At 41.5% G+C, this 27,892-nt stretch overlaps 1 protein-coding gene across 8 annotated transcripts in view; it reads right to left on the minus strand.

The window, feature by feature from the left end:
• Positions 1-27,892, minus strand: part of adgrb1a (adhesion G protein-coupled receptor B1a) — a 549,195-nt gene that overhangs the window by 59,365 nt on the left and 461,938 nt on the right. For 6 of the 8 annotated variants that reach the window (XM_055633873.1, XM_055633875.1, XM_055633871.1 and 3 more), the window contains 3 exons: positions 26,333-26,399; positions 26,115-26,200; positions 17,018-17,116 (listed from right to left, as the gene is read on the minus strand). In XM_055633873.1, coding sequence (XP_055489848.1) covers positions 17,018-17,116; positions 26,115-26,200; positions 26,333-26,399 — 252 coding nt within the window. The remainder of the gene's footprint in view (positions 1-17,017; positions 17,117-26,114; positions 26,201-26,332; positions 26,400-27,892) is intronic. The other 2 variants (XM_055633876.1, XM_055633874.1) reach the window with 1 other exon arrangement.

The raw sequence follows: 27,892 nt of genomic DNA on the forward strand, positions 1-27,892 counted from the left end.
GGCTGCCAATTCTCACCACCTGGGGCCTGCCCATCAGGAAGTCGAATATCGAGCCGCAGATGGAGGTCTCCAGTCCAAGATCAAGGAGCTTTGGGATGAGTTTTGAGGGAATGATAGTGTTGAATGCCGAGCTGTAGTCAATGAAGAGCATTCTCACATTTGTATTCCCTTTGTCCAGGTGGATGAGCACAGTGTGAGTTGCCATGGCGATGGCATCGTCTGTGGTCCTGTTTGGTCTATACGCAAACTGAAGAGGGTCCAAGGTGTCAGGGAGAGAGGAGCAGATGTGAGTTTTGACTAGTCGCTTGAAGCACTTCATGATGACTGATGTCAGTGTGACAGGACGGTAGTCATTTAAACAGGAAATTAATGGTTTCTTTGGAACAGGAACAATGATGGATGCTTTGAAGGGGGTGGGAACCACAGACTGATTCAGGAAGAGGTTGAAGATGTTGGTGAACACCTCTGCCCGCCCTGGAATACCATCCGGCCCTGGAGCTTTGCGGTCATTGACCTTTTTGAAGGACCGCCTCATGTCTGCCGTTTGAAAGGTCAGTGAGGAAGTCACCCTGCACACCTGTGGATTCATGGTGGGCGCTGTGTTGTCTGCATCGAACCGGGCATAGAAGGTGTTAAGCTCGTCCGGGAGCGAAGCGGTATGCTGGACAGTGCTCCCATTGTAATCCGTGATGCAACAAAATCTACTCCACATGCGTCTAGGGTCAGAGCTGTAAGCCCCTTTCCATTTACGTGTCCTTGGCATGCTAATTACGGTCCCTCGAAGGTCGCAAGCATCATCATGTGCCCGCTGGAGACGGGTGACGTTTCGGGTCGAGACCCTTCTTCAGTCTGAAAGAAGGGTCTTGACCCGAAACGTCATCCATTCCTTCTCCCCAGAGATGCTGCTGGTCCAGCTGAGTTACTCCAGCATTTTGTCTTTATCTTCAATGTTCTCGGCCCCGCTCTGGGAGTAGAAGTGGGGGCGGACCCGGATCCTCAACGGCCTTGAGTCCCAGGCCGAGTTCGACGATTGTTTGCCTGCTTCTGCTGCTGTTGGAGGTGAGACGCGCAAGGGTCTTGGGCCTGTCCCACTTTGGCCGTCAGTTACGCGACAGTCCGGTGGTGCGCGGAGATTTCATCGGTACAAAATCCAGGAGCGCCACGCGATACCGCGCACAACTCCATATCCCTCCGCGCTTCTCAGTGGGACCGGCCTCGCGCGGCCACACGATGGCCTTGTGCCTCAACGCGACGACGAGGTCACGTAATTTGCGTGCCAAGGACACGTAAGTGGGACAGGGCCTGTAGTAATTAGATTCCACTTTGTCCCTGTAGACTCTCTTGGCTTTCCTGATGGACTTCCGGAGGTCATTTCTAGCTGCTTTGTAGGCTTTGGCGTCCCCTGAGTTGAAGGCAGTGGTCCGTGCTTTGAGTTTGGCACGAATTCCCCCTCTGACCTAGGGTTTCTGATTTGGGTAAGTGCAGATGGTTGCTATTAGAACAACATCATCAATGCCAGTCAGTTTTGTCAAAGCAGTCCTGCAAGACCTCATCAGCCTTATTGTTCCATTTGTAAATGTCCCTGGAAACCGTTTTTTCCTGTTTTAGTTTCTGCCTGTTTGGAGGCAGCAGTAGAATGGAACCTTCCCTAAAGCAGGGAGGGGGATGAGCTTGTAGCAGTCTCTGAATGTGGTGGAACAATTGTCCAGGGTCTGCTCTCCCCTGGTGGGAAAAGAGATATGTTGGTAATATTTTGGGAGAACCTTCTGCATGTTGGCTCTGTTGAAGTCTCCCAGAACAATGACTGCAGACTCCGGGTGGGAGTTCTCCAGCTCATTTACAGTTTGTCCAGGGCTAGGGATTTATCAGCCTGTGGGGGGATGTAAACGGCTGTAAGGAGGACTGAGCTAAACTCTCTCGGGAGGTATCCAGAGAATCGGCCTCCACCACCTCTGAGGCAGAGAATTCCACAGACTTACAACTCTCTGCGTGAACAAGTGTTTCCTCATTCCGTTCTAAATGGTTCTTATTCTTAAACTGTGGCCCCTGGTTCTGGACTCCTCCAACATCGGGAACATGTTTCCTGCCTCCAGCATGTCCAAACCCTTAATAATCTTAATGTTTCAATAAGATCCCTCTCATCCTTCGAAATTCCAGTGTGTACAAGCCCAGCTGCTCCATTCTCTCAACATATGACAGTCCCGCCACCCCGGGAATTAACCTTGTGATACTATGCTGCACTCCATCAATAGCAAGAATGTCTTTCCTCAAACTTGGAGACCGAAACTGCACACAATACTCCAGGTGTAGTCTCACTAGGGCCCTGTACAACTGCAGAAAGACCTCTTTGCTCCTATACTCAACTACTCTTGTTATGAAGGCCAACATGTCATTTGCTTTCTTCACTGCCTGCCGTACCTACATGCTTATGGGCCTGCCCCACTTAAGCGATTTTTCAGCGGACTGCCGGCGACTATCTAAAAAATTAACACGGTGCAAAGCCAAGGTGAATCAGGCACACACTGCGCTGAACAGGAAGTTGGGGCTGCAAAAAGACGGCTAAAGCACAGTGTATGGGGTCCTTTAAAAGAGGGGGGAGAGAGGGACGAGAAGGAGGGAGGAGTGGAGACAACTTTTAAGAAGCCAGAGATACACGGCTGAGAAGCTCGGCGGGCATTTAACATTACCCGTCGGCTATCCTTGGTGCTGAAAACTACTGCTCACCTTTTTTTCCCCCAATGAGTCCGCGACTAGTTCCCAGAATGCGGGAACTCCTCACGACCATGAAGGCGACTCCCTGGCAACCACCCGCGAACATGTGGCGACCATGTGGTGACCGCATAGTCTCCTGCAGTCGCCTAAAAAGTCGCCTAAGTGGGACAGGCTCATTACTTTCATTGACTGATGAACAAGGACCCCCCAGATCCTGTTGTACTTCCCCTCTTCCCAACTTGACACCATTTAGATAATAATCTGCCTTCCTGTTTTTGCTAGCTAAGTGGGTAACCTCACATTTATCCACATTAAACTGCATCCGCCATGCATCTGCCCACTCACCCAACCTGTCCAAGTCACCCTGCATTCTCATAGCATCCTCCTCACAGTTCACACTGCCACCCAGCTTTGTGTCATCTGCAAATTTGCTAATGTCACTTTGAATCCATTCATCTAAATCATTGATGTATATTGTAAATAGCTGCGGACCCAGCACCGAGTCTTACGGTACCCCACTAGTAACCTTGCGGTACCCCACTGTTTCCTGTCAGCCAACCAATTTTCTATCCATGTCAGCACTCTACCCCCAATACCATGTGCCCTAATTTTGCCCACTAATCTCCTATGTGGAACCTTACCAAATGCTTTCTGAAAATCCAGGTACACTACATCCACTTAACACATTTCCAGATAACCATTTTGAAATATTACTTAAATGTGAAATTGAAAACATACAGCCACAATGTGTGTAGCAAACTTTCACAAGGAGAATGTGCTAACAAGCAGGTAACCTGCTTTTGTTAAGCACGTTACAGAACCTCAGAACCAAATTGAAAGCCCATACATTTCTTTAAAGAGTTGCATCTTTTACTTCCAGGCAAATGGATAAATATTTTTTCAGTTTAATAACACATATGAAGGACAGTGTCTCTGGCAGTGCAACACTCCTGTAAATACTATACTAAACTAACAACCTAAATACTTCTCCAGATGTGACTTCAATCCACAATCTTTAATCACAGAATGTAGGATCCATCAATTGATCCACGGTTATACATGTTTTTATAAGCTTTCTGACTTAACTCTAAGAGTCTATTAAAATGTTGAGTTAAAAGTTTGCAAATTCAAAACTTCATTCTCGACAGTTAGACAGGTACATGGATAGGACAGGTTTGGAGGGATATAAACCAAGCGCAGGCAAGTGGGACTAGTGTGGCTGGAACATTGTTGGCTGGTGTGGGTGAGTTGGGCCAAAGGGCCTGTTTCCACACTGTATCACTCTATGACTCTAGAACCTTCACCAGATAAAGCAGGCCAGTAAATTGTTTTACAACAAAAATATTGGACGTCTTTTCACTTGAATATCGTTTTAATTTAGGATCCTATTACCTCCCTCAGGTAGATGTGTAAAAAGGCACCACTTGAAGGTGGTTAGTATTTAATACTCTGTCAATATAACTAAACAAACCATCACCTCATCTACTGCATCCAGTGTTCCCGATGTGATCTTCTGTATATCGGCGAGTCCAAGCGTAGACTCGGCGACCATTTTGTCAAAATCTTGCACTTGGACCAGCGGAACTTATTTCTCTCCTCCCCTTCCTTTGGTGTTCCTTTCTGTGGCTTTACAATTTGACTCTTCAATTTGTCTGTTTCACACCTTCTGCATTAATCTTCGACCTTTGTTCCAACCATCTCAACAATCCCCTCCCTCACCTGTGTCCACCTATTTATTACCTGCCAGGCATCGTCCTACCTCTCCTCTCTTCCAGCTTCCTTCCCTCCCAACCCTCCCACACAATCAGTCTGAAGAAAGGTCCCGACCTGAAACATCACCTATCCATGTTCTCCAGCGATGTTGCCTGAGCCACTGAGTTGCTTCCAGCAATTAGTGACCTTTTGTTTAAACCAGTTCCTTGTTTCTACAGTTCTTGACATAATGTTTGTGACAGTTTGTGCGATTGTCCTTTCTCACACCTCCCTTTTAGAGTGAATACATATTGAGGAATATTTCTCCACCTGAGGAATTGTTAGAAGAAACCCTGCAAATACAGATTTATCTTCTTCTGAATTGGATGCAAATACTGAAGAAAGGTCTCAACTCGAAACATCACCTATTCCTTTCCTCCAGAGATGGTCTGATCCGCTATGTTACTCCAGCTTTTTGTGTCTATCCTGGGCAAATACTAACCAATCATGAACAGTACCCTCACATAATTTTTCTCTGACAAGAAGGTAACCCAAATAACCAGAAATCTATTACTTAAAAATTGCCAGGTCAAAACTTGGGAAAGCCAATAATCTCCACAGTATATTCACAGTATCAATTAAACATACTTTGTCCTTGCATGTAATCAACAAATTATCCAATATGATGGTTGAGAATTTATCTATTCAATATCCTGAGTTGATTACTAATCTCACACGACAGAATGTCCCTGATATCACTCATGTGAGGCATTTGTGTTGTCATTTAAGTTTGTTCTTGCACCTCCTGGTTTAATAATTATTAACTCACATATGTATTGGAAATGCAAACTTAAAATGTCAGAGCTTCTGAGGTTTAGAAGATCAAAGAAATCAAATGATTGAGAAACAGGCTATGAAATTGAGTTAAATACAATTAGTGGAGGGCTTGAGCTAGAGCAAGAGGTTGGGCAGGCGTGACTGAGGGTGTGGCCTTATAGAGGTGCATAGAATCATGAAGGGCATTGATAGGGTGCAGGCACATAGACTTTTTATCCAGGGTAAGGGATTTGAGAACTGGAGGGTATAGGTTTAAGCTGAGAGGATAAAGACTTAATAGGAATCTAAGGGGCCATGTTTTCAAACAGAGGGTGGTGAGTATGTGGAATGGGCTACCAGAGGAAGAAGTTAAGGCAGGAAAAATAACAACATTTAAAAGTCATTTCAACAGATACATAGATAGGAAAGATTTAGTAGGATAGGGGCCAAAGCAGCCAAATTTGACTAATTTAGATGGGGCATCTTGGTCTGAACAAGTGGGGTTCAGGGGCCATTTTTGTGTTGTACAACTCTGTCAACCATACCAAATCAGACACAGAAAGAGAGATAGAAAGAAAGACTACACTTAAAGAGAAGATGTCATAATGGGGAAACATTATTTATTTAAAATTTGAAAAATAAAACATGCAAGCGAATCACTTGTACATTTAATTGACTACCTGTATGAGAAAGGTTCATTGGTGGTCATTAATTATTATTACATGGATAAAAGCATGATTGTGGAGTTAATTACTAAACTTAACTTTAGTGGAACAGACAATTAATTCAAGTGTTATGAATATCCGGCAGGGTGACATGCCATTTCCAAATAATTAGTGAGCAACATGAAAATTCACAGTTCCTGAGACAGATTTCCCTTCCCACAAGTTAATGACCAATTTGTACATTTGTGACACTGTGTGACTTTTTGCCAGTCTCAAATACAAGTTTGTGATGATTGTCAAAGGGAAGCAAAAAAATTAAATGCCTGGATTAGCCAGAAGCCTGTCAGACTTCACTGATCCAACATTTTACTTATTAAGCTCATAAACTTTTTGAGGATCAAAAAACAAGCCATTTAATTTTAACACCAGGATGAGATCTTTATACAAGCCGAAGATTCCCGGAGGTTTTGGTCAGTCTCCCTACCTGCTTCCACTAGCTGCAACCTCCGGCAACCACCTGCAACCTCTGGGAACCGCACGGAAACCTTGGGTGGGGTGCAAAGTCTCCAGAGGTTTCTGTTCAGGTTTCCTAAGTGGGACAGGGGCATTACTTAGCGCATTTCAATAAGCTCAATTTTACTCAAGAGCGGTTCATTACAGAGGTCCAGGTAAAGCTTAGAAATCCCCAAATCCCTTAGAGATCCACAAGTGGCCTTCTTCTCCATCTTGCAGAGCAGTGTGCCCTTTGCTTATTTTCCCAGTAACACTACACTCGAATGGGAACATCACCCAATTCAGCCATGTCTCGATAAAAAAAAAACGTGGATTCAAGACAAAATCTTTCAGCCAAGTACACAATGCCCTCAACAGATGTTAAGCAGATCACAGTCAACAAACAGTTATCTCTAAAATAGTCCTCAAAAATAAAGAATTCCAAAATTGACATATGTATGAAACAAAAGCCTCTTCCTCTGTGTTCTGCTGCAGGTAACTCAAAGAAATATCAACACTATCATTTCCTTTCTGGATGATGGATTAACTTTACCAGCAGTGAATAGTAAGATTAAACCAGCTTACCAGTTTCAAGTTTGATCTTTATTTTATGAGGAGTAAAGTTGAGGGATTACTTGAAGACCCCGTCCAGTACGCATGCGTGGCAATCTTCAAAGCAGCGGTGTGAAATCACGGATAACAGTTATTGAACTGAACATAGTAAAATAAGAGAACCATCATACTAGTTGAACTTTATGATAGAGGGCTGGGAGCGGAGGGCACGTAATCCCTCAACGTTACTCCTCATAAAATAAAGATCAAACTTCAAACTGGTAAATTCTCGTTTAATCTTACTATTTTACTTCGGAGTCACGTGAGTGACTACGTGAAGATTTTAAAGCTCTGTGATTTCATGCCGTGGAACCGAGTCCAGGCATCATACACTGCATCAGTAGGCCAATAATGAGTGAACATTAAGAATGCATTCAGACATGACATAGATATAGACATGTTGATGCTATTAATGAATAATAGTGCAATAGTAACCTCCCTCAACCTGGAGGAAGTATGAACCATACCTAACATAGAGTTGGCAAATACCCCTGATCTGGCAATAGGTTTATTCTGAATATTTGGACAGATCAATAGTTTGACCATCCTGCAACCGCTAGGATATGGTCCATCCCTGCTGCTGAGGTATAGCTGTCCTTGTGGAGTGAGACTCAATGTCAATGTACACTCCTGTATATGCCAGACCCATATAACCATCTGGAGAAGGTTCGTAGTGATTCCTTTTAACAAGATTTTATGTAACTAATAATATTGCTGTCAGTCTATAAGGCTCTTAGGAACCTTGACATACTGGTGTAAATGCGTGATCACACGCAACCCAAGGTCCATGGGATATGCAACATCTAGTTTGGTGTTGTGTCCCTGTCTAATCTGCTTGATTAATCATAAACAAAACATGTTATTATAGCCCGCAGATATGATCATCCTATCCAGTGTTGCAATGACTGGACCCATAGCGCTGTACTCAGTGCCATGGCGTAATCACTAGTACGTGAGTATGACCATGGACAGGGATGTTGCTGGTGCCCATCAGTGAAGTGACGTAGTACAATGTTAACAACCCATATCTCTGCGTCCCTATGCCTGGGAGGTTTTAAGCTGACGATACCTTCATATTCTGGATATCAGAGGGTGAGACCGGACAGAGTGGTTTATGTACTCATCAGCCAAATGATGAGGTACTTCAGGCGCAGTAATGGAATATTAACTTAATGTTATAATCCCATAAAACTGAATTTCAATGTGTCAGACATCTGTGCCGAGTTAAACGTAAAGAAGCATAAACAATGCTTCTCATCTCCTATGCAGATTGCTGCTATTTGGTGCTATCCCTGCAATCTGTAGTGAGCACTCTTAACGCCTATGGTTTGACAACCCGAGCCGCAGAAATTATCTCTCAGAGTCTGTAAGTCTATGAATTGATTTTATCATGCAGAGGATGGTTTCAACATCACAACTGAACCAGCATCTTTTTATCCGGAATTAACCATGTAAGGTTTTATGTTCATTCTTCGCCTCAGCAGGAGCCATATGTACTGTATATAACCCAGGCAGGCACTATGAAACCCGGAAGCGGGAATCTTGCTGAATTTTGCAAGACCCGTCTATTGAGGCCAAATGGAGGAAGACATAAAAGAACATTCCTTCCTAGTGTAGCGAGAATGCACCCTTCGCCACTGTATGCCTCGTTCACTGTTGATTGAAACTGGATGCAAGCAACTCAATAGTTAGTGTTCTATCAATCCACATTGTCATTAAATACTTTGTGATCACACATTAATTCTGTGTTGTCATTGATTTGCATAATAATACACCAGTGTTAAATGCAGTTTGGTAAAACTATCACCGGATACTTTGATTGATTGTACCTTTGTGATTAACATATACCACCACCAAAGTGTATCACCTTGGACGTGCATGCAGTTTATGCATATCCACACACCCTTTAATGCACAGAATGCACCTGGTGTCCATTGGCAGTTGATACCATGACTGAACACTTGATAACTCATGCTAATCCCATCTGTCTCCGTAACTAGAGATGGTATTAGTAAATTACCCATCTTTGGGCAATAGCATCAGTTTGGAAATGACTGAAGATTTACGGATAAGAGGTTTTAGTGGAGCAAAGCTGTCCATCATTGTGACTTTGATTGTTTCAGCTAAAAATAGCAGAGGTCTAATTTTTGTCTCAAAGCTGATCCCAGACCAATAAATGGATGATTGTATCCCAATAATCAATAGCTTCAGTTGGTATCAACCTAATTTAAATTTAACTGAATGGGTGAGAACCAATTCCTCAAATATAGCTATGTGGCTGATAAGGCTAATTTAGTAAAATACAGTATGTTCAATATCATCCAGATTGGCCATGCTACTTATTTGTTAACTCAACTGGAAACTGGAGTTAGCCCATTTTGTAACGCCTCTGAGTGTATCGTTGCCTCATCCAGTTAAATTTCAAATATCTTCAACCCTGTGAGCGGAAATGATCACATGGAAGTTATTCAGAAAAGTCTATACTGCACATGCGGGTTGAGGCTGTTGACAATGATCAGTCCACATCCCATCTTGTGAGCCTTGTCTTGAAAGGCAACTCCAACCATACCTGTGTGCAGTATAAACTAATCTAGTGTTATCCCAAATCAGTGTAAATATTCAAACCAGTTTAATATTTCCAACTTGTATCCGTGACAGGAGACATCATCGGTGAGGTTCCATACCTTTATCCGAATGGGAGGACTTATGCAACCCGACCCAGGAGCTGCATCAAACATGTGTGCATGATTTTACATCTGCTCCTGGGAGGTAGAGGAGCTCGAGTACGGGGTTGGCGCATCTTCCAGGAAGGCCGTTCTGGGCTGTGGCCCAAAAAATACATTTGTCCTGGTTGTACAGCCTTCAAGCATTCACCAGCTTCAGTTCATCGTGGTTTGCTGGTGGATGCGTAGGGGTGCTGCTGTTGAAGATGTGAGGTCTTGCGTGATGTTGTGTCCTTCCTGAACCCGACGGCCACTCGTCGAGCTTCTGCTGCTGGTAATGTTGTTCCTGCACCCTCTGCACACTTGTGGTTTCTTCAGCCAAACCCCTGTCTTCAGAGTCAGCCCAGAAGTGACTCCTAATGCTCCCCTCTGTCGAGGGAGATGCACTATGCAGCCCTCAATAAGGTGCTGCCATGGGCGTCCCAGTACCCCCTGGTGACTAGACTCCATATACCGGAGCATGTCACATTGGAGCTTGTGATCTATCAACCGCTCCATGCGGGATATGCGATCACAGTTGCTTCCATCGGCGGTGAGTCTTCACAGCCTGACTCGTCCGAGTATTTCTCCCCCGAGCTTTTTCCCCGCGGTCCCTTATAACAGGGCTTCTCCACGGCGTTCTCCAGTCGGGGCTTTCTTCCCCCCCCCCCCGAGAGCTGGGTATCCCCGCAGTAACTGCAGCCGGGATATCACCGCCATCCCTATAAAAGGGATAGCCGTGATTTACTCCGGTGCGGGGGGGGGGGGGGGGGGGGGGGGGGGGTGTATATGAAGCCGTGGTTTAAATGCCAGCGGCACAGTATGTGACTTACTGCCTCCCGTTCCTCGCATCCCGCAGTCTACGAAGCGGGTTCTCAGATCGCTCCCCATATTTCACGGTCTCCAGAATGGCTGTCCAGGTGCCCCCAGCACCAATAATAAGCCGCTGGCACCACCACCTGCGGCTCGAAGGTGAATACACCGCAGTCCACTCCCCGCGGTCTCAGGTGCGGCTGTCCAGGTGCCCCCGGCACCAATATGAAGCCACTGGCACCACCACCAGTGGCTCGAAGGCGAATCCACCGCTGTCCGCTCCCCGCTTCCTGAGGTCTCCCGAGTGGGTTGTCCACCAATATGAAGCTGCTGATTTTACTGCCAGCGGCTCAAAGGTGAATCCACCGTCGCTCGCTACCCACATTCCGCGGTTCCGAGTGTCTAGGTCCGTGGACGGGATTCTCTGTGACCGGGGTTCCCTGAAGTTCGAGACTGGGGTTTCCCCTCCGACCTCTAAGTAGAGGTTCCTGCAAGAAGATCTAACCTGAAAGTTTTTTTAAAAAATTACCTCGGGTCTGTTGCTGAAAGGAGAATCATGTTCACCCTGCCAGTCATCACGCAATGCGATAGACGATATGCCATGCTTGCGTACTGGACGGGGTCTTCACGTAGTCATTCACGTGACTCCGACGTAAAATAGATATGATGGGATCACTTGCACACTCAGAAACATTAACACCAGAAGACAACAAATGAAGCTGTTTCCATTGGATTTAAGCAGCTGGAGGAGTCGACAATCTTTAAAGAAGAAATATTTAAGCATCTTATTACTAAGACTCCAGCTCTTTATTTTCCAGCTTCCAACTACTCAGCTTCAAAATGTGCTCAGAGGTCATACAGCTGCAACGCTAATAAGTTCCTGTATACAGATACTTACATTCACAGGGAAGGGCAGCTCTGACAGAATCTATTCAAGCAACTAACTTGGTTGTCAAATAACTCTGAAAATGACACCAGTTAAGCTGAACAATTCATGTAAGGTGTCGTGAAGCCCAATTTAATAAATTGTATAAATGAGCCAAGTGCAGGAAATGATTACATTTTATGTAATGCGAATAATTAGATCTCTTCCTCCACAATTTTAAAGGAAAGTTTCATTGGAACCTGTAAAAAGTGGAAATTTTAGACAAACTTGAATTGTTTTCTCTGGAGCATCAGACGTGAGACCTGATAGAAGTTTATAAAATTATGGGAGGGCAACCAGCATGATCAAGGACAATCCCGCCCCATATCTACCCCTCTTCTCTCCTCTCCCATCAGGCAAGAGGTCGGAAGTATGAAAACACACACCTCCAGATTAAGGGACAGTTTCGTCCCAGCTGTTATCAAGTTACTGAACCACCCTATCAGCAACTAGCTAGTGCTCTTAACCTACCATCTATCTCATTGGAGACCATCGGACTATTTTTAATCGTACTTTATCTTGCACTGAACGTTATTCCCTTCATCCTGTATCTGTAAATCGTGGACAGCTTGATTCTAATCATATATAGTCTTTCTGTTGACTGGATAGCATGCAACATAAAAGCTATTCACTTTACCACAAAACTAAAAAAAAGTGGACAGTCAGAATCTTTATCACAGGGAGGATATGTGGTCAAATTGAAATTCTTGCTCATTCTCCTGCATAGGGTGTTGTAAAACTTGCTGCCAATTCACCATCAAGTTTTAGGTTTAAGTTTAGTATTGTCATGTGTACCCAGGTACAGTGATAAATGTAAGCTATTTTTAAGTGTAAAAAAATTGTTGTCTTTCACTTAAAAATGTTAAAAGTACAGTCCAGCTGGTGCAATTCTCATTGAAACGGCTTATCTAATTAATCATGTCCAATCATGGAAAATTAGTTGTTGAGTTTCAACCGGTAGCCATTTTACTCCTCACTTCCTCTTGCACAGTCCTGTTCATAAGTTCGAGGAGCAGAATTAGTCCTTTAGGCCCATCAAGTCTAATCTGCCATTTAATCACGGCTGTTCTATCTCCCTCACAACTTATTATCTTGCTTTCTCCCCATATCCTCTGACACCCTTATCAATCAAGAATCTCAATCTTTACCTGCACAGCCATCTGTGGCAATAAATTCCAGATTCACCACCCTCTGACTAAGGAAATTCACCCTTGTCTCCTTTCTAAAGGAAGCTCATTTTATTCTGAGGCTATGTTCAACCTGTCAGATGGCACTGCTAGAGAACCATGGTATATAGACACACTGATCTGTTCTGTATTTGTGCCTACCATGTTCTGGTGTGCTAAAGCAAAGCAAGAATTTCATTGTCCTATCAGGGACACATGACAATAAACTCTCTTGAACAGGAAACTACTGACACCAACACATGTCACTTAACAGTCAAAACCTCAACAAAATGATCAGACTTCAGCTTAAAGTCTTTTTGATTGTGAGACCTCCCCTCTCTGTGAGAGAGGTCAAAGTCAGGTGATTATGTCAAAGCAACATACAGGAATAGGACCCAAGGACAGGGGTATTTTGTGAACAGATTGGACAAAATGCCCATCGTTCTTCTTAAAGATGGTTTGGGAGCCCAACACATGTGACTGTAATAGCAAGCCATTGTTCTATGTCCATTTGCATTAGTTATCCAGTCCTTCGCATTTTCAAAACATAATTACATAATAAAACATAGCTTCTCTACACAATCTTTAGCTTTGGACTCATTCATAAATTATAGGAGCAGAATTATGCCACTCAGCCTATCAAGTCTACTCTGCCATTCAATCATGGCTGATCAATCTTTCCCTCTCCAGCCCATTCCCCTGCCTCAATGTAACCTTTGGCACCCTTACTAATCAGAACCTGTCAACCTCCACTTTCAAAATATCTAAAGACTGGCCTTCACTGCTGTCTGTAGCAATGAATTCCACAGATATACTACCCTCTGGCTGAAGCCATTCCTCCGCAAACCTTCTAAAGGTTCATCCTTTTACTCTGAGGCTGTGCCCTTTGTCCCCTCCCATCCTTTCCACATCCACTCTATCCAGGCCTTTCATGATTCATTGTTACACAAGTCATAGACAGGTTTTGAATTATCCATGCTTTGTCTATCCTTAAAGTCACCTCCTTAGACCATACATCAATACAGCCTCCTCCTTCCTTTACCCTTTCTGAACCAAGTCTGGGAAGAGTAAAATAAGACATGTCCTTGAACTGGAGGGATATATGAATTTACCGTTCTCTGTTCACAGAGCCGGCCCAATGGAAAGGCTTATTAGCTGCCCTTTAAAAAGAACATGAACCTAGGTGTATGCTCAAGGCCTTTTGTTACCAGTATATATTTAGAATTTCCATGCACTTTGAGGTTTGGCCCTAAGGAGGTGATTCACGGTGAAATGTTACAGTCCTTTTTAATCATCTCCATAAAACTACTTGGGAAAGGGAAAGTGATAGATTTCTAGAGGCCACGAGTGATTATGGTGGATTAGTCCATATACGAGGAATTAATGGTTTCTTGCCATTTTTAACATAAAATTGAAAATTGACATTTTTGATTTAAAATTTAAAAGGTGCATGTAAAATATCTGCATTTATTCTTGTAAACATGGTGATAGTACAACACATCCACTGGCTGGTTATATCAAAGCAGAAATTATCCCGCACATTCCTTTATTCCCAGATTTGTTCAGTCATTATACTATCACCAATATTCGCTGTTCATCAACATTTTGTGAGATACATCACTTTCTATTTCTTCCTGCTCAAAGGATCAACATTCTTTCATCCAAAATGGGTCAAGATTATCAAAATTATCAAAGATACTTTTTTGTTATATTTTCCATTCCAAACTTTCTGCTGAGATATTGTTTTCTATTACGTAAAAAGTGAAAAGATTTTTTTTCAGGGATTAAGATTGCGGTGGAATAAGTAATTGTTTTGTTTTGAAGAATTGGGAATGCAGAAAATTATAGGATTATATATGGAGAAAAGTACAGGAATTATTGACTTGCGGCAATGGTGCTGCAGTATTGTAAAATCTAGAACATCGTTAAGTCACAATTATCTCAATTATCCCTGAAGGAGAGGAGGAAGAAAATAAAATTTAACAGAATGCACTTTCATATTTACAAATATTCCCAATTGAGAGTTACTCTTTTGACTTCAACCATTCTAAGATCTTCACAATATGTTCACAATATTAATGATCGTGCTGTAATAAAGAAATCACAATCTTTGGACAAGCCCACTGCTTGACACCACCAGCTGAAGCAATCGCAAGTTCAACAATACTTAATTTTGGTAATGATTTTGCTTCCGCATCACTCTTCTCAATGCCTCTACTCTACCTGTATTGTCAGATTGTTTAAACATTCTCAAGGCTAAACCCATTCTCTTAGGACTACCCCAAATTCTGTTCACACGCCACTGTTACTGTCATGGTCTGAGTTTGCACCAGTTTGTTTGCATTCTCCCCATCTTACAGGAACCTGAGCCCAGCTTGCACGATGGTACTTTTTAACAGAAGCCAATGATTTCTATCTCTGTATTATCACTAAACTATGTCCAAACCTTTGACCACCGGGTGGCACCTGCAATGCCCGCCGCACCAACAATCTGTCTCGTCCCTTCCTTCTTTGTTATTTTTTAGTATGTGTTAGCTGTATTTTTTAGTGTTCTTTAGCTTGTTGGGTGGGGGGGGGGGGGGGGGAAACTTTTTTTAATCTCTTACCTCGACAGAGATGCGATTTTTTTCCCTATCGTATCTCCGTCCGCACTGCGGCCTAACATCGATGAGCTGGCGGCCTCTGCTGGAGACCGACTTCAGGAGCTCCAACCGCGGGAGCCTGAAGACTTAACATCGTGGAGCTGGCGATCCCTGACGAGGATTGACCTTGGAGCCCCAACTGCCGAAGCCTGCGGATTTTAGCATCATGGAGCTCGCAGTCCCTGGTTAGAGATTGACTTCGAGAGCTCCAAGCAGCAGAGGCTTCGACAACCTCGACACGGGAGCTTCAATCGCCCCGCGTGGGAGCTTCGATCGCCCCTGACGTGGGAACTTCAAACACCTCGAAGTCGGGGTTACGATCACCAGCTGCGGGAGCTTCAATCACCCTGACTGCAGACGGTTCGACTGCCCTGACCGAAAAGGAAGAGGAGTAGACTGTATTGCCTTCCGTCACAATGAGGGTGTGGGAAATCCACTGTGATGGATGTTTATGTTAACTTTTATGTAGTTGTGTGTCTTGTTGCTTTTTTTTAGTGTGGCTATATGGTAATTCAAGTTAATTGGTACACGTGACAATAAACTGACCTTTGAACTTTTGAACCTTGCTAACTCATATTTTCCATGGTTTTATTGTCTTCAAACCTGATAATCTTTCCTGATGGAATTCTGATCTCCCATCCTCCATAAAGCTGATTTTGATTGTATTCTTCTGCACACATCCCAACTCTCCTCACAGGAAGTAGAAGTACAGTGCTGGAACAGGCTCTTCAGCCCACAATGTCTGTGCTAACCATAATGCAAAACTCAATGAATCACAACTGCCTTCACATGATCCATACCCCTCCATTCCCTGCCCCTGTCTAAATGTCTCTAAACTGCTTTATTATGCCTGTTTCAACTACTCAGCATGTTCCAGGCATCTACCACTTTCTGTGGTAAAAATAAATGTTCCTGCACAATTCCTTTAAACCTACCCCCTCTCACCATAAAGCTTAGCCCTCTACTATTCAACAGTTCCACCCAGAGAAAAATGGTCTATCTAATTTAAAAATAATTCTTAATATTCATATTGTTGCTGTTGAATGTCGTCAAGTTACACCCATGTACAGCACTATGATATCCTGCTACATTACAGGCGCAACATGAAATGAGAGCTGTGCATACCCAATTCATGCATTCAATGGTGGAAGCAAACATAATCAAAAACCAAAGGTATACAGACACCCTAGCCAAATCTGGAGGATTTAGGTTAAGAATGCAAGTAAGATGGGTTTAAGATGGAGATTCATTGATACAGAAATCTAACATAATGCAATGCTGTAACATGGAAATCCACAATGCGATGAAGCTGTTTGGATTAAAATAAGTTGATAGCACTGCGATGCTTGGGTTTGTCTTGAGAATTATTCTCTTTTTTGAAAAATTTGTATTGTGTGCGTATACATATGAGCAAAGTTAACATTTCACCACTGCATCATAGTTAGCTCATCAGATTTAGCCTCAATTCGTAGATTAGTGCCTGCCCCCACATTGGGAAGGGAAACGGATAGCAAGCTAGAGTGATGATATGTATGGCAGGCTGAAAACTGTTATGCTTTGATACACTTAAAGCAATCATGTGTGATGTCAGCAAATCCGAGGTCACACAACTGTTAAAATAAAATATAATTTCATTTTCTGCATAAGGTTAATTTTTTTTTTTTAATTTAAGACACAAACAACCCATGCATGCAATGTGCTCAGTAAACTGACAATTAACTGCTGGTATGTCCTTCAGTAGACAGAATTAAAATCAAGTATTGAAATTACAGGAACTAACATGGCATTACTGGTGACTGTAGCCGATACTTCAGCTGAAGATATAACTCCACACTTGGAACATTTGAGCGCCATACCGTAAAGGGGAACTGTCATCTGACTGGAATTAAAATTAAAAGACTGAAACAAAAATGGAACTTTAACACAAAAATCAGAGACAAATAATACGCATCCAGAAAATAAAGCTTCATAAGATTCTTCATTTTGTCAGTAACTTAAAAAAAATATACACACGCAAATACACAGAAATTTAAAATAACAAGCAATATTCCATATTTCCTTGATAGGAAGTGAAGCTTCATTGGCAGGCAATGAAGTTCTGAATTTGAACAATTCCCAAAAAATAGATTTTGGATACATTTCTCTTACAATTAATATGTTTTTTCCCCTCAAATTTTTAATTTAGCATGGTTTTTCATAAATAAATTCAACTTGTAATTGTATGAATATTCCTTTTAAGTTTGACTTTGAAAAACTTGTGTAAGCCAACATCCTTTTTATTTGCCACACTTTAAATCCAATTGTACTTTTAAACTATAGATTTGTTGGTTTAGGTTATTTTCCCTCAACAAGATAACATATGCACCAACGTGCATTGACTTTGTGCTTAGCCCTGAGTGACATTTAACTCAACATTGTTTCACCTGAAGGGTTCATACATCATTGCAGCAAATGTTAATGCTTCATTAAAAAGCTTTCATTATCCTTCTAGCTTTACCATGATGATGGTCTGACTGATGCTCAATATGTTACTGTATTTCCCATTCTTTGTTATATGGGACAAAACTCAAAAGGAAGAGTTGGTGCTGTTCTGTTGGACGTTACCTTAGAAGTATAAATTACCACTAGGTCAAGATCTGGTTTTCCATGATCCAGGCAAAATTGATCATTTTGATCCAGATCATAATCAAAATGATCAGCCATCTGGGTAAGCATCAACTAATTAAGGGTAAATTTGTTAAAGGGAAATCTAGAAAGCATGTGTAGAACAAAATAAGTATTTTTTAAGTCTACATAGTTATAATATAGAAAATACAACAAGAATGTATGTGGAATGCTTCAACAAACAGCAAGGTTTTGATGATTAAGTTATGGGTTTAAAAAATGCTGATTGACAAATAAATATTGGACAAACAATGGAATAACTTCCAATCATTGCCGCAGTGCTATAGGATCTTTTGCATCTACTCAAGAGAGTTGATAAGGTTATAGTTTAATATCTCATTGGCTCATGACACTTAGTTCAAAGGTTGCAAGTAACAAACACAATGTTTGGAAGTGGAGCGAATGTTGAGCAAGGCAGCAATAGACCAAGAGGGCACAAACAACCTGGCAAATTAACTTCAACACAAAGAGGAAGGCAGTATGATTTGATAGAAATAATTAAACTGGGGAAAACAAGTTACTAGTTTGAAGATGGTGACAAAATAGAGAAAGACAGGCAGCTATGCACGAATTTCATGGAAATAGTAGGACAGATTACCACTGTAAACAGAGAAAAAAAATCTGGGGCTTTAAAAGAGCTCAATGGTTTGTCTGACAAATATAGAACAAAGGATATAACATTTTTTTTGAAATGCACAAATTAGATTTGTGAGTGGAAGGAATTTCTTTTATGGAGTGACCACAGAAGTCGGGATTGTTCTCTTTACAGAAAGTTAGAAGGGAATTTGATAGAGAAGTTTAAATTTATGAAGGATTTCCAATAAATGCAGGGAAACTATTTACCTGGGTTGAAAGCTGGGTAGATGAAGGGCATTTATTGTAAATTCCTTCATAATTTTAAACTCCTCTTATCAAAAGAATCAGAAGCAAAATTTGGATAATTTTTTTGGAATTAGAATATCATGCCTGAAACGGAATTAGATGCAGAATTAATATCAATGTCCAAAGGGAATGCATTTCATAGTTGAATGATATAGGGGAATGGAAGGAGAGCAGAACTAACTAAAGTGCTCTTCGGAAAAGTTGGCCGAGACTCAATGAATGAAATGACCTTCCTTCTGCACAGCACTATTTTATAATTTAGTTCTTAACGTACCATTTTCTTTTGGGCTAATTTTACCTCTGTCATCCAGAGATTGGTGGGGAAGGGATTAAAAGGACGCATTTTTAATTTTAATGGTTGACAGTGTCTATAAAGATGTTTTTCACTTAACTGATTTCCTAAATTAATGGAAGTTGTCTTTTTTTTTTAAACTGCTAAAATATAGAAAAGATGAGGATGTAATGAATCAAGCTTAACATGGGTTTAAAAAAAAACAATCAGCTATAATACAGTGAGATTAGGAAGAATTAATTTCATTTTAAGATTAAAACATAAAATTACAGAGAAATTATGAAAACCTTTCCAAATTGGCAGCACGGTGGAGCAGCGGTAAAGTTGCTGCCTTGCAGCGCTAGACACCCGGATTTGATCCCGACTTGGTGCTGCCCAGTACAAAGTTTGCAAATACTCCCCGTGATCGCCTGGGTTTTTCATGGATCCTCCGGTTTACTTCCACACTCCAAAAACGTACAGGTCTGTAGGTTAATTGGCTTCGGAAAAAATTGTAAATTTTCCCTAGCGTGTAGTGTGTGATAGTGTAATGGGGATGTAGTGATGGCGCAGATTCGGTAGGATGAAGGGCCTGTTTCCATGCTGTATCTCTAAACTAAACCAATAGCTTCATAAACCTCCGTGGATCAACTGTGTAATCTGTGGTTTAGAAGAGGCAGGATAGAATTCTCTGACAGCTGCTACAGTCTTCAGTGAAACTGCAAGATTAGTTCCGGTGAGTGCCAAACTCTGTACTGCAAGATGCCATCCACGAGGGCTGCCCAAATTGATTGGCATTGGGAGAAAAGGAAACTGTATCCCCTTGTGTGATTTCTGCTAAATATTAGTCTCAATAATGCAGCCAGTTCACAAATTAAGTTTGTAAAATCCGTATTCATCCACGAACACGATACAAAATTTGAAACAAATAATATTTAATTATCTTTTTCTCAATAATTAATCAAGCCAAACAGTGGCGCAGCACTAGAGTTGCTGCATTACAGCGCCAGAGACCCGGGTTCAGTCCAGACTACGCGCACTGTCTGTACGGAGTTTTACGTTCTCTCCTTAACTATGTGGGTTTCCTCCCACACTCCAAAGACGTACAGGTTTGTAGCTTAATTGGCTTCTGTAAAATTGTAAATGCTTGCTAGTGTGTGTAGGATAGTGCGAGTGTAAGGGATGATCGCTGGTCGGCGTGGATGAGAGGACCAAAGGGCCTGTTTTCATGCTATTTCTCTATAGTAAAGTAATAATTTAGCATTATAACCAGGAGAAACAAGGAACTACAGATGCTGGTTTACACAGAAGAATGAACAGTGCTGGAACAACTCAGAGATCACATGGTCTCCCAGTAAGGGACTTTCATTGTTGTCTGATCTGCTGAGTTATTCCAGCACTTTGTGTCCATTATAAGTAGTCGAATGAAATATTGCAATTTCAGATAGTATTTTTAAGTTTTGAATTCTCTATAGCGTTTGATTAAGCTGGAATAAGAAATTGTTTATTTATCCTTGATAACCTGGAATGGCAGTCTGGTGCAGAGATCCACTAGAGTGCTCTCAAGTGATAATGCACTACCTCAAAAGAGCATAGATTTAAACACCAGTCCAGCAAGATGCAAGATATGCTGGGTTGTGAAGGTCAAAAATAGGGAGTGAAACAAACAAAAAACGCTGAAAGATGAGCAAAACCCAGTGCCAATTTGAAGTGTTCATGATCAGGTCATCTCCCAGTCAGGAACTTTCATTGTAGTCTGCTCACCGGAAAATAGTTTAGGCAGGATGCAGTTGAGGAGGAGAGGTGGGGTCCACCACAATACCAATACATTCCTGCCATTTGATCCTTTAACTTATTGGAAGAGTATCAAATGTAATAGGATTTCATCAAAGGCCATGGTCCCATACTTCACTCACACCACAAACAAGAACTAAAGAATACGGCGAAGATCAATGTCAAAAGCAGTAAATGATGGCAGGTCAGGAAGCATCTATGGGGAGGTTTTTTTTTTCGTTTTTAGGTGCCATCTAACCTTCTGAGGATCTCCAGTTTATTCTGTACTTATTTCAGATATCCAGCACAAGGCTTTGTTTTGCTAAAGTTTTAGTTTGAGATACAGCCTGGAAATAAGCCCTTTGTCCCACTGAGTCTGTGATAACCGACGATCACCCATGTACTACCAGTTCTATGTTCTATGTTTTAGTTTTGCATCCTATACATTAGGGGCAATTTACAGAAGCCGATTAATCTACTAACCTGCATGTCTTTGGAGTGTGAGAGGAAACTGGAGAACTCGGAGCAAACCCATGCAGTCAAAGTGAGAACATACAAACTCTGTAACACAGCATGCGTAGTCAGGGTCAAACCTGGGTCTCTGCCGTTGTAAGGCAGCAGCTCTACCGCTGATAATTTATTTTCCTAAATCCTTGTCTCCAAAAAGGAAGGAGCTCTGGGTTATCCAATTTACTTTGCTAACAAGAGTTTTCAACCAGTTGAGGTTCCAACCTAAGCCCTGAATCCGCCCAATGCACAGAGCATTTGATGCAATAGCCTGAACACAATTTTTCAGAGCAGTCTATCTGTTTTAAAAACCATAGTTACTGAAATATCCTACGTGAATACGCATTCAAAATGCCTATTTTTATTTCACAGTACTAGCTGCTTTAAAATGATGCCAAGACTGCCCATAATTTTAAGAGAGCCAAGAGTCACAGCTGACAATGAAGACAAAGTATACAGAGCTGAGGGGCAATGAGCTCAGTTTAATCAAAAATCCATTCTTTAATATTACATATTTTCATTAATTGTTAACTATCCTACTTTAGAATGTCCAAGAACTTTTGCTGCTAAAGCATTTGTCCATCTTACAATCCTATTCTAAAGGGTAACAAAAAATGTTACCGATAAATTGTTTCTGTACTCCGAGTTGGTCTCTATTCTGCTCCTACCCACTGTGAGAAAATGGGTTGCTAAGCTACTATTGTTGTTCTTTTACTATGAAGACCTTGAATTAAAATGCAAGGTTTAGTGCTTTCAAGGCCACAACTCTCATCACAAATGGTGCTCACACATTATGTAACAACTAATTTCAGCTTCTGCAGCATGAAAGAATGAATGTCAATCTGATACAGCTACTTAACAGTGTTCTGCTATCACTGTGGAAATCAAGTATTAAAGGCCAGTCACATGTTGTAGCCTGGCTTAGTTTAGTTTATACAGCATGAAAACAGGCCATTCGGTCGACTGAGTCCACGCCAACCATCAATCACCCGTATACTAATTCTATTCTACACTCTAGAGCCAATTTACAGAATCCAATTAACCTACAAACTGGAACGTCTTGAGGGTGTGGGATCGAAATCTGAGCACCAGGAGGAAACCCTCACAGTCCCAGAGAGAACGTGATAAATCCATACAGAGAGCACCCATAATCAGATTGAAACCCAGGTCTCTGGCGCTGTAAGGCAGCAACTCTACAGCTGCGCCTACGTGTACAGTCTTTCAGCAATTATAAATGAAATGATGCAGACTTTGAATAAGAATTTGTCTATAATTTCATCCATTTGCCAAATGGAACTGAACTTGAGATGCAATCAGTGTGAAAGACCAGGATTGACTTTCTATACTAAAGCAAATATGTGTGCATGTAAAATATTCATAATACTATTTGGTAGAAATACTGAAATATTGATGGCTTTCAGTTAAAAAAAAGATAAAATGCAATTTAAAATATGTCTGTATTTAGTTTCATTTAGTTTACAGATACAGCGCGGAAACAGGCACGTTGGCCCACCACGCCAACCAGTGATCCCCGCATATTAACTCCGCCCTTCACACACTAGGGACAATTTTTACATTTTATAAAAAGCCAATTAACTGCCAAACCTGTACGTCTTTGGAGTGTGGGAGGAAACATGGAAAATAGGTGCAGGAGTAGGCCATTCAGCCCTTTGAGCGAACACCGCCATTCAATATGATCAATATGCCTTCAATATGATCAATATGCCTTCTCCCAATATCCCTTGATTCTGCTAGCCCTCAGCACTCTACCTAACTCTCCTTTGAATGCATCCAGTGAATCGGCCTCCACTGCCTTCTGAGGCAGAGAATTCCACAAATTCACAACTGTCTGGGTGAAAAGGTTTTTCCTCACCTCAGTTCTAAATGGCCTACCCCTTATTCTTAAACTGTGGCCCCTAGTTCTGGATTCCCCCAACATCAGGAAGATGTTACCTGCATCTAACGAGTCCAATCCCTTAACAATTTTACATGTTTCTATAAGATACCCTCATTCCATTCTTTCATCATAAGACAGTCCCGCTATCTCGAGAATTAACCTCGTGAACCTACGCTGCGCTCCCTCAATTTCAAGAATGTCCTCAAATTAGAAGACCAAAATTGTACACAACATGCCATTAGCTTTCTTCACTGTCTGATGCACCTGCATGCTTACTTTCAGTGACAGAAGTATAGGACACTTAGGTCACTTTGCACTTCCCCTGTCCTTAACCTGACATCATTCAGATAATAATCTGCCTACCTGTTCTTGCCACCAGGGTGGATAACCTCACATTTATCCACATTATACTGCCTCTGCCATGCATCTGCCCACTCACCCAACCACCAAGAACCGAAGATCTCAGGGAAAACCCACGCGGTCATGGAGAGAATGTACAAACTTCGTACAGACAGGACCTGTAGTCGGGATCAATACCCTTTACACTGTTCGCATATTTGTATCCCTCTCATTAGCACATCTTCCTCAGCCAACAGTGGTCCGTTATGGACTCCACCCATCCTGAGGTCATCTGTTGCCGGCCCTAATTCGTTTTGGCCTTTTTTTGCCTTCAGTTTCAGACCTCTATCTTTCAGTCTGAAGAAGGGTTCTGACATAACGCCACCTAGTCTTCATGTCTTTCTCCACAGTAAAAACGAAGGAGAAATACTCATTGAGATAACTTCTGAAGTTGTAATGAGTTCCTATGGGTGGAATTTTGTAAGAAATCATCTTGCTGGGGTTATATCAAAGGACATCCCATAGCTAGCAGGAATTAGAGGAAGACATCTGTTCACAAATCATAAAAGGGTGCAAGAGCAATGGTGTTACAACTGTAGGGGATTTAAACGTTCCTAATATAGACTGGGATTGCCTTAGTGCAAGGGGCTAACATGGGGCAGTAAGAATGTTTTTTGAGACAATATATTGTGATTCCAACGAGAGACCGGGCATTACTCAACTTTATTTCAGGAAATGGAACTGGACATGAGAATGAACTGTCCATGTGGGTACACTTTGGTAAGGGTGCCCATAATTCTGCAAGTTTCAAGATGGTATGGAAAGGGATGTGGTTGATCCTCGTTAAGAAATCGATTTGGGAGAAGGATGAATTACCTTACCTTACCTTAAGAGAGGACATGGTGAGAGTAGATCGGGAGCAGATGCTGGTAGGTAAAATGACAGCTGACAAGTGGGAGTCCTTTAAAAGACAGAAAGAGTTCAGGGCCAGCATGTTCAAGTAAGGGTGAAAGACGTGGGTGGCAAGATTAAGGAATCGTGGAAGAACAAAGATTATTGGAAGTTTGATCATGAAAAAATGAAAACATTTGCCAGGTATTTGTAAATAGGATCGTGCGGAATATAGAGTATGCATATAGTGTGGTATATGGCAGATTATAGTGTGTGTTGGAGAAGTAGGAAATTATGTGGGAATAAATAGGCCATTCTATATCATTGACAAGTAAGATTAAGGAGAATCCCAAGTCATTTTATAATAGCATCATAAACTAGAGGGTAGTCAGGGAAAGTGTCTGTCCCCTTAGGGACTGACAAGGCTAATCTCTGTGTGGAACCAGATAAAACAAGACAAATCCAGAATTAATACCACACAATTTTCACCAATGAGAAGGACGTATAAGATAAAGGACATGCAGAGGATATTCTGTAGCAGGTCAGTATTAAGAAAGAGAAGTTGTTAGATGTCATGGGACGTATAGGAGTTGTCACATCTCCAGGGCTGTATTGGGTCTATCGCAGGTCCCTCCAGGAAGTGAGGAGACAACCATTGATGGAGTATTTATATCTTTGTGATCCACATGCGAGAAGACTGGAGGAAAGCTAATATTCTTTTGGTTAAGGGCAGCAGGGATAAATCAAGGAACAACAGCCTCATGAGCTTTGCACACACTTGGAAAGGAAGGGGCTAGTTAGAATTAATCAACATCACTTTTTGCATGGGAAAAAACTTCCTCGCTATCTTGAGTGAAAGGAAGGTGGTAGATGTCAATTTTGACTTCAGTGAGGCATTTTGCAAGGGACTGATTGGTACGGTGGTTTGGAAGATTAAGATTAATGGCATCCAAGGATCTTAAATTGGCTTGGTGATAGGAGGTCAAGAATGGTGGTAAAAGGATGCATAAGGCTTAGGACTTTATGCTGCAACTTTACCAAACACTGGTTAAATTATGAATATATGAATAGAGCCTTTGGGAATTAATGCAGCACAATTTTTCAATTAATTTAAATGTTGCTCGGCATTATTTTTTTTAATGTTTCAATTGTCGAAGTATGCGCTGTGAAGATTGATGTTCATGCCCTTATTAAAAAGTTGCAATTATGAATTTGATGTTCAAATACGTGAAGGTATGATTTTTCATTTAAAGCCAGCATTCTAGTATAGTCTTTCCAGAGCATTCACGGACTGGCAAGTCTGTAACTTATTGGCTAAGCAGATTATTAAAACTATTTATTGACCAACAAAAAGGATGCTGTTTCATTGAATTCAAGTACACTCTCAAGCATAACAAAACCATGACCCATTCAAAAGTAAATTTCAACACAAGCCAAGGATATGGAATTGTTATCAAATTAGAGTATACCAATGGCTTGCTAAATATGGTAAAATCATTATTTAACATTTTATGGTTACTCTTTGCAGGCAGCTTGTGGGTTAGTAAGCACTGGAGGAATAATCGACAATATTAATTATTTTTAAATCAAGGAAATATGGTGAGCATCTTTCAAAATATAATAAAATGCTAGATGATGTATTTATAATCATACCCTGCCCGTTCCTTCAGTTTCTTATCTGTTATTCCATCTTTCGATACAAGTTTGTTAAATACCAAAATGCCAATAACCATGTTCACCTGTTGAAATAAAAATGTACAAACATAAAATATATTTTTAAAGGCAACAATCAAAGCTCCAAAATATAACTTTCTCTCATTATTTTACGACCAAGATCAATGGTAAATGAAATGAGACTCAAAATGTGATACCAAAACAACAACGGCTGCAGGTCCAACAAAGGCATAGAGGAGACCACCTTCCAAGGAAAGCCAGCAACTGCAATATAAGAAAACAACACAAAGGCACAGGGTTAGATGTAGGACATGCTACCAATTTAAAAATACAGGATGCTTTATGGCTCATCTACCAAATGTTTGGACGGTCCTAAATGAATGGGACCGCCCAAACATTTCGACAACATTAAGCTGATATTAAAGATCAGTTTATTTAAAGAGCATTATTTATTTTATCATCCCCTTTTACTATAACGATTCATAATGTAAAGGTGGTCAATATCAGGGTCTCCAATTAACTTCAAAATAAATCATTACATCTCGATCCAATTTCCCACCCTCATTCTATTTTCAACTTAATCAAATTTTGAATTTGGCATATGTCGGCAAATCTTTAAAGAGAGCAAAATGTAGGCATCTTCTGAAGATGCACGTCCAAAGGTCAAAAGCATCATCCACACACCGACAGTTTCAAAAAAGGTTAACTTAGTTACCAAAACATGAGAAATCAAAGACAAAACAAACTTTAAGATCAAAACACCCAGCTATATGCATATCAATACTAATCCATTTTCTAAGTTACAATTTGATGGGGGGGGTTAAACTCAATATAAAGGAGAGATGAAATAACATGGGGTTTTCAGCAACTACTGTCACACCTCTAAAACTACTTGAATTATCACTCAACCTCCTCCAATCTATTTCGTCTCATGTTATCATTTGTCTTGTCTTTTAATACTACTGCATGCTGCCTGCAAATTCAACGATGACACCACTGTGGTTGGCCGAATGCCAGCATACAGGTGAGAGACAGAACACCTGGTTGAGCGGTGCCACAACAACAACTTCTCCCTCAACGTCAACAAGACCAAGGAACTCATCGCTGATTTCAGAAAAGGAAGTCCGGAGACCAGGTACCAATTTTCATCAGTGAGTTGTTGGTGGGGAGTTATCATCTTCAATTTTGTTGGGCTTTAACATCTTGGGTGACCTGGCCTTGGCCAAGCACATTGATGAAATCATGAAGTAGGTGAACATGTGCCTCTACTTTACAACTCTATTGTAATCACATATCGTCTCTCTGCTGACTGGATGGCAAAGAACATAAAGGTTTTTAGTGTACCTCGGTAGAGGTGGCTATAAACTAAACTAATTAACTAAACTAACTATTTTTGGTATGTCTTCAAACACCAAAACAAACTATTACAGATATACTGCAGCAAGTATCCTGACTGGTTGTATTGGGGCGTGGTATGGCAATTCCAATGTCCAGGAATGCAAACTCTGCAGAAGTGGTGGACTCAGCCAGTGCATCATGAGCATACCCTCCCCCCTTCAATCAAAATAATCTATGCGATGCAGCTCATCATCAAGGTTCACCATCATCCAGGCCATATCGTCTTCTCACTGCTACCATTGGGCAGGACGTACAGGAGCCTGAAACCCTACAGCACCATGAACAGCTACTTTCATACAACTATCAGATTCTTGAAACAACATGCACAACCCTAATCTTACGTAGACAATGGGACTCTA

Source organism: Leucoraja erinacea, chromosome 4 (assembly GCF_028641065.1).
Source record: "Leucoraja erinacea ecotype New England chromosome 4, Leri_hhj_1, whole genome shotgun sequence".
Classification (NCBI taxonomy): domain Eukaryota; kingdom Metazoa; phylum Chordata; class Chondrichthyes; order Rajiformes; family Rajidae; genus Leucoraja; species Leucoraja erinaceus.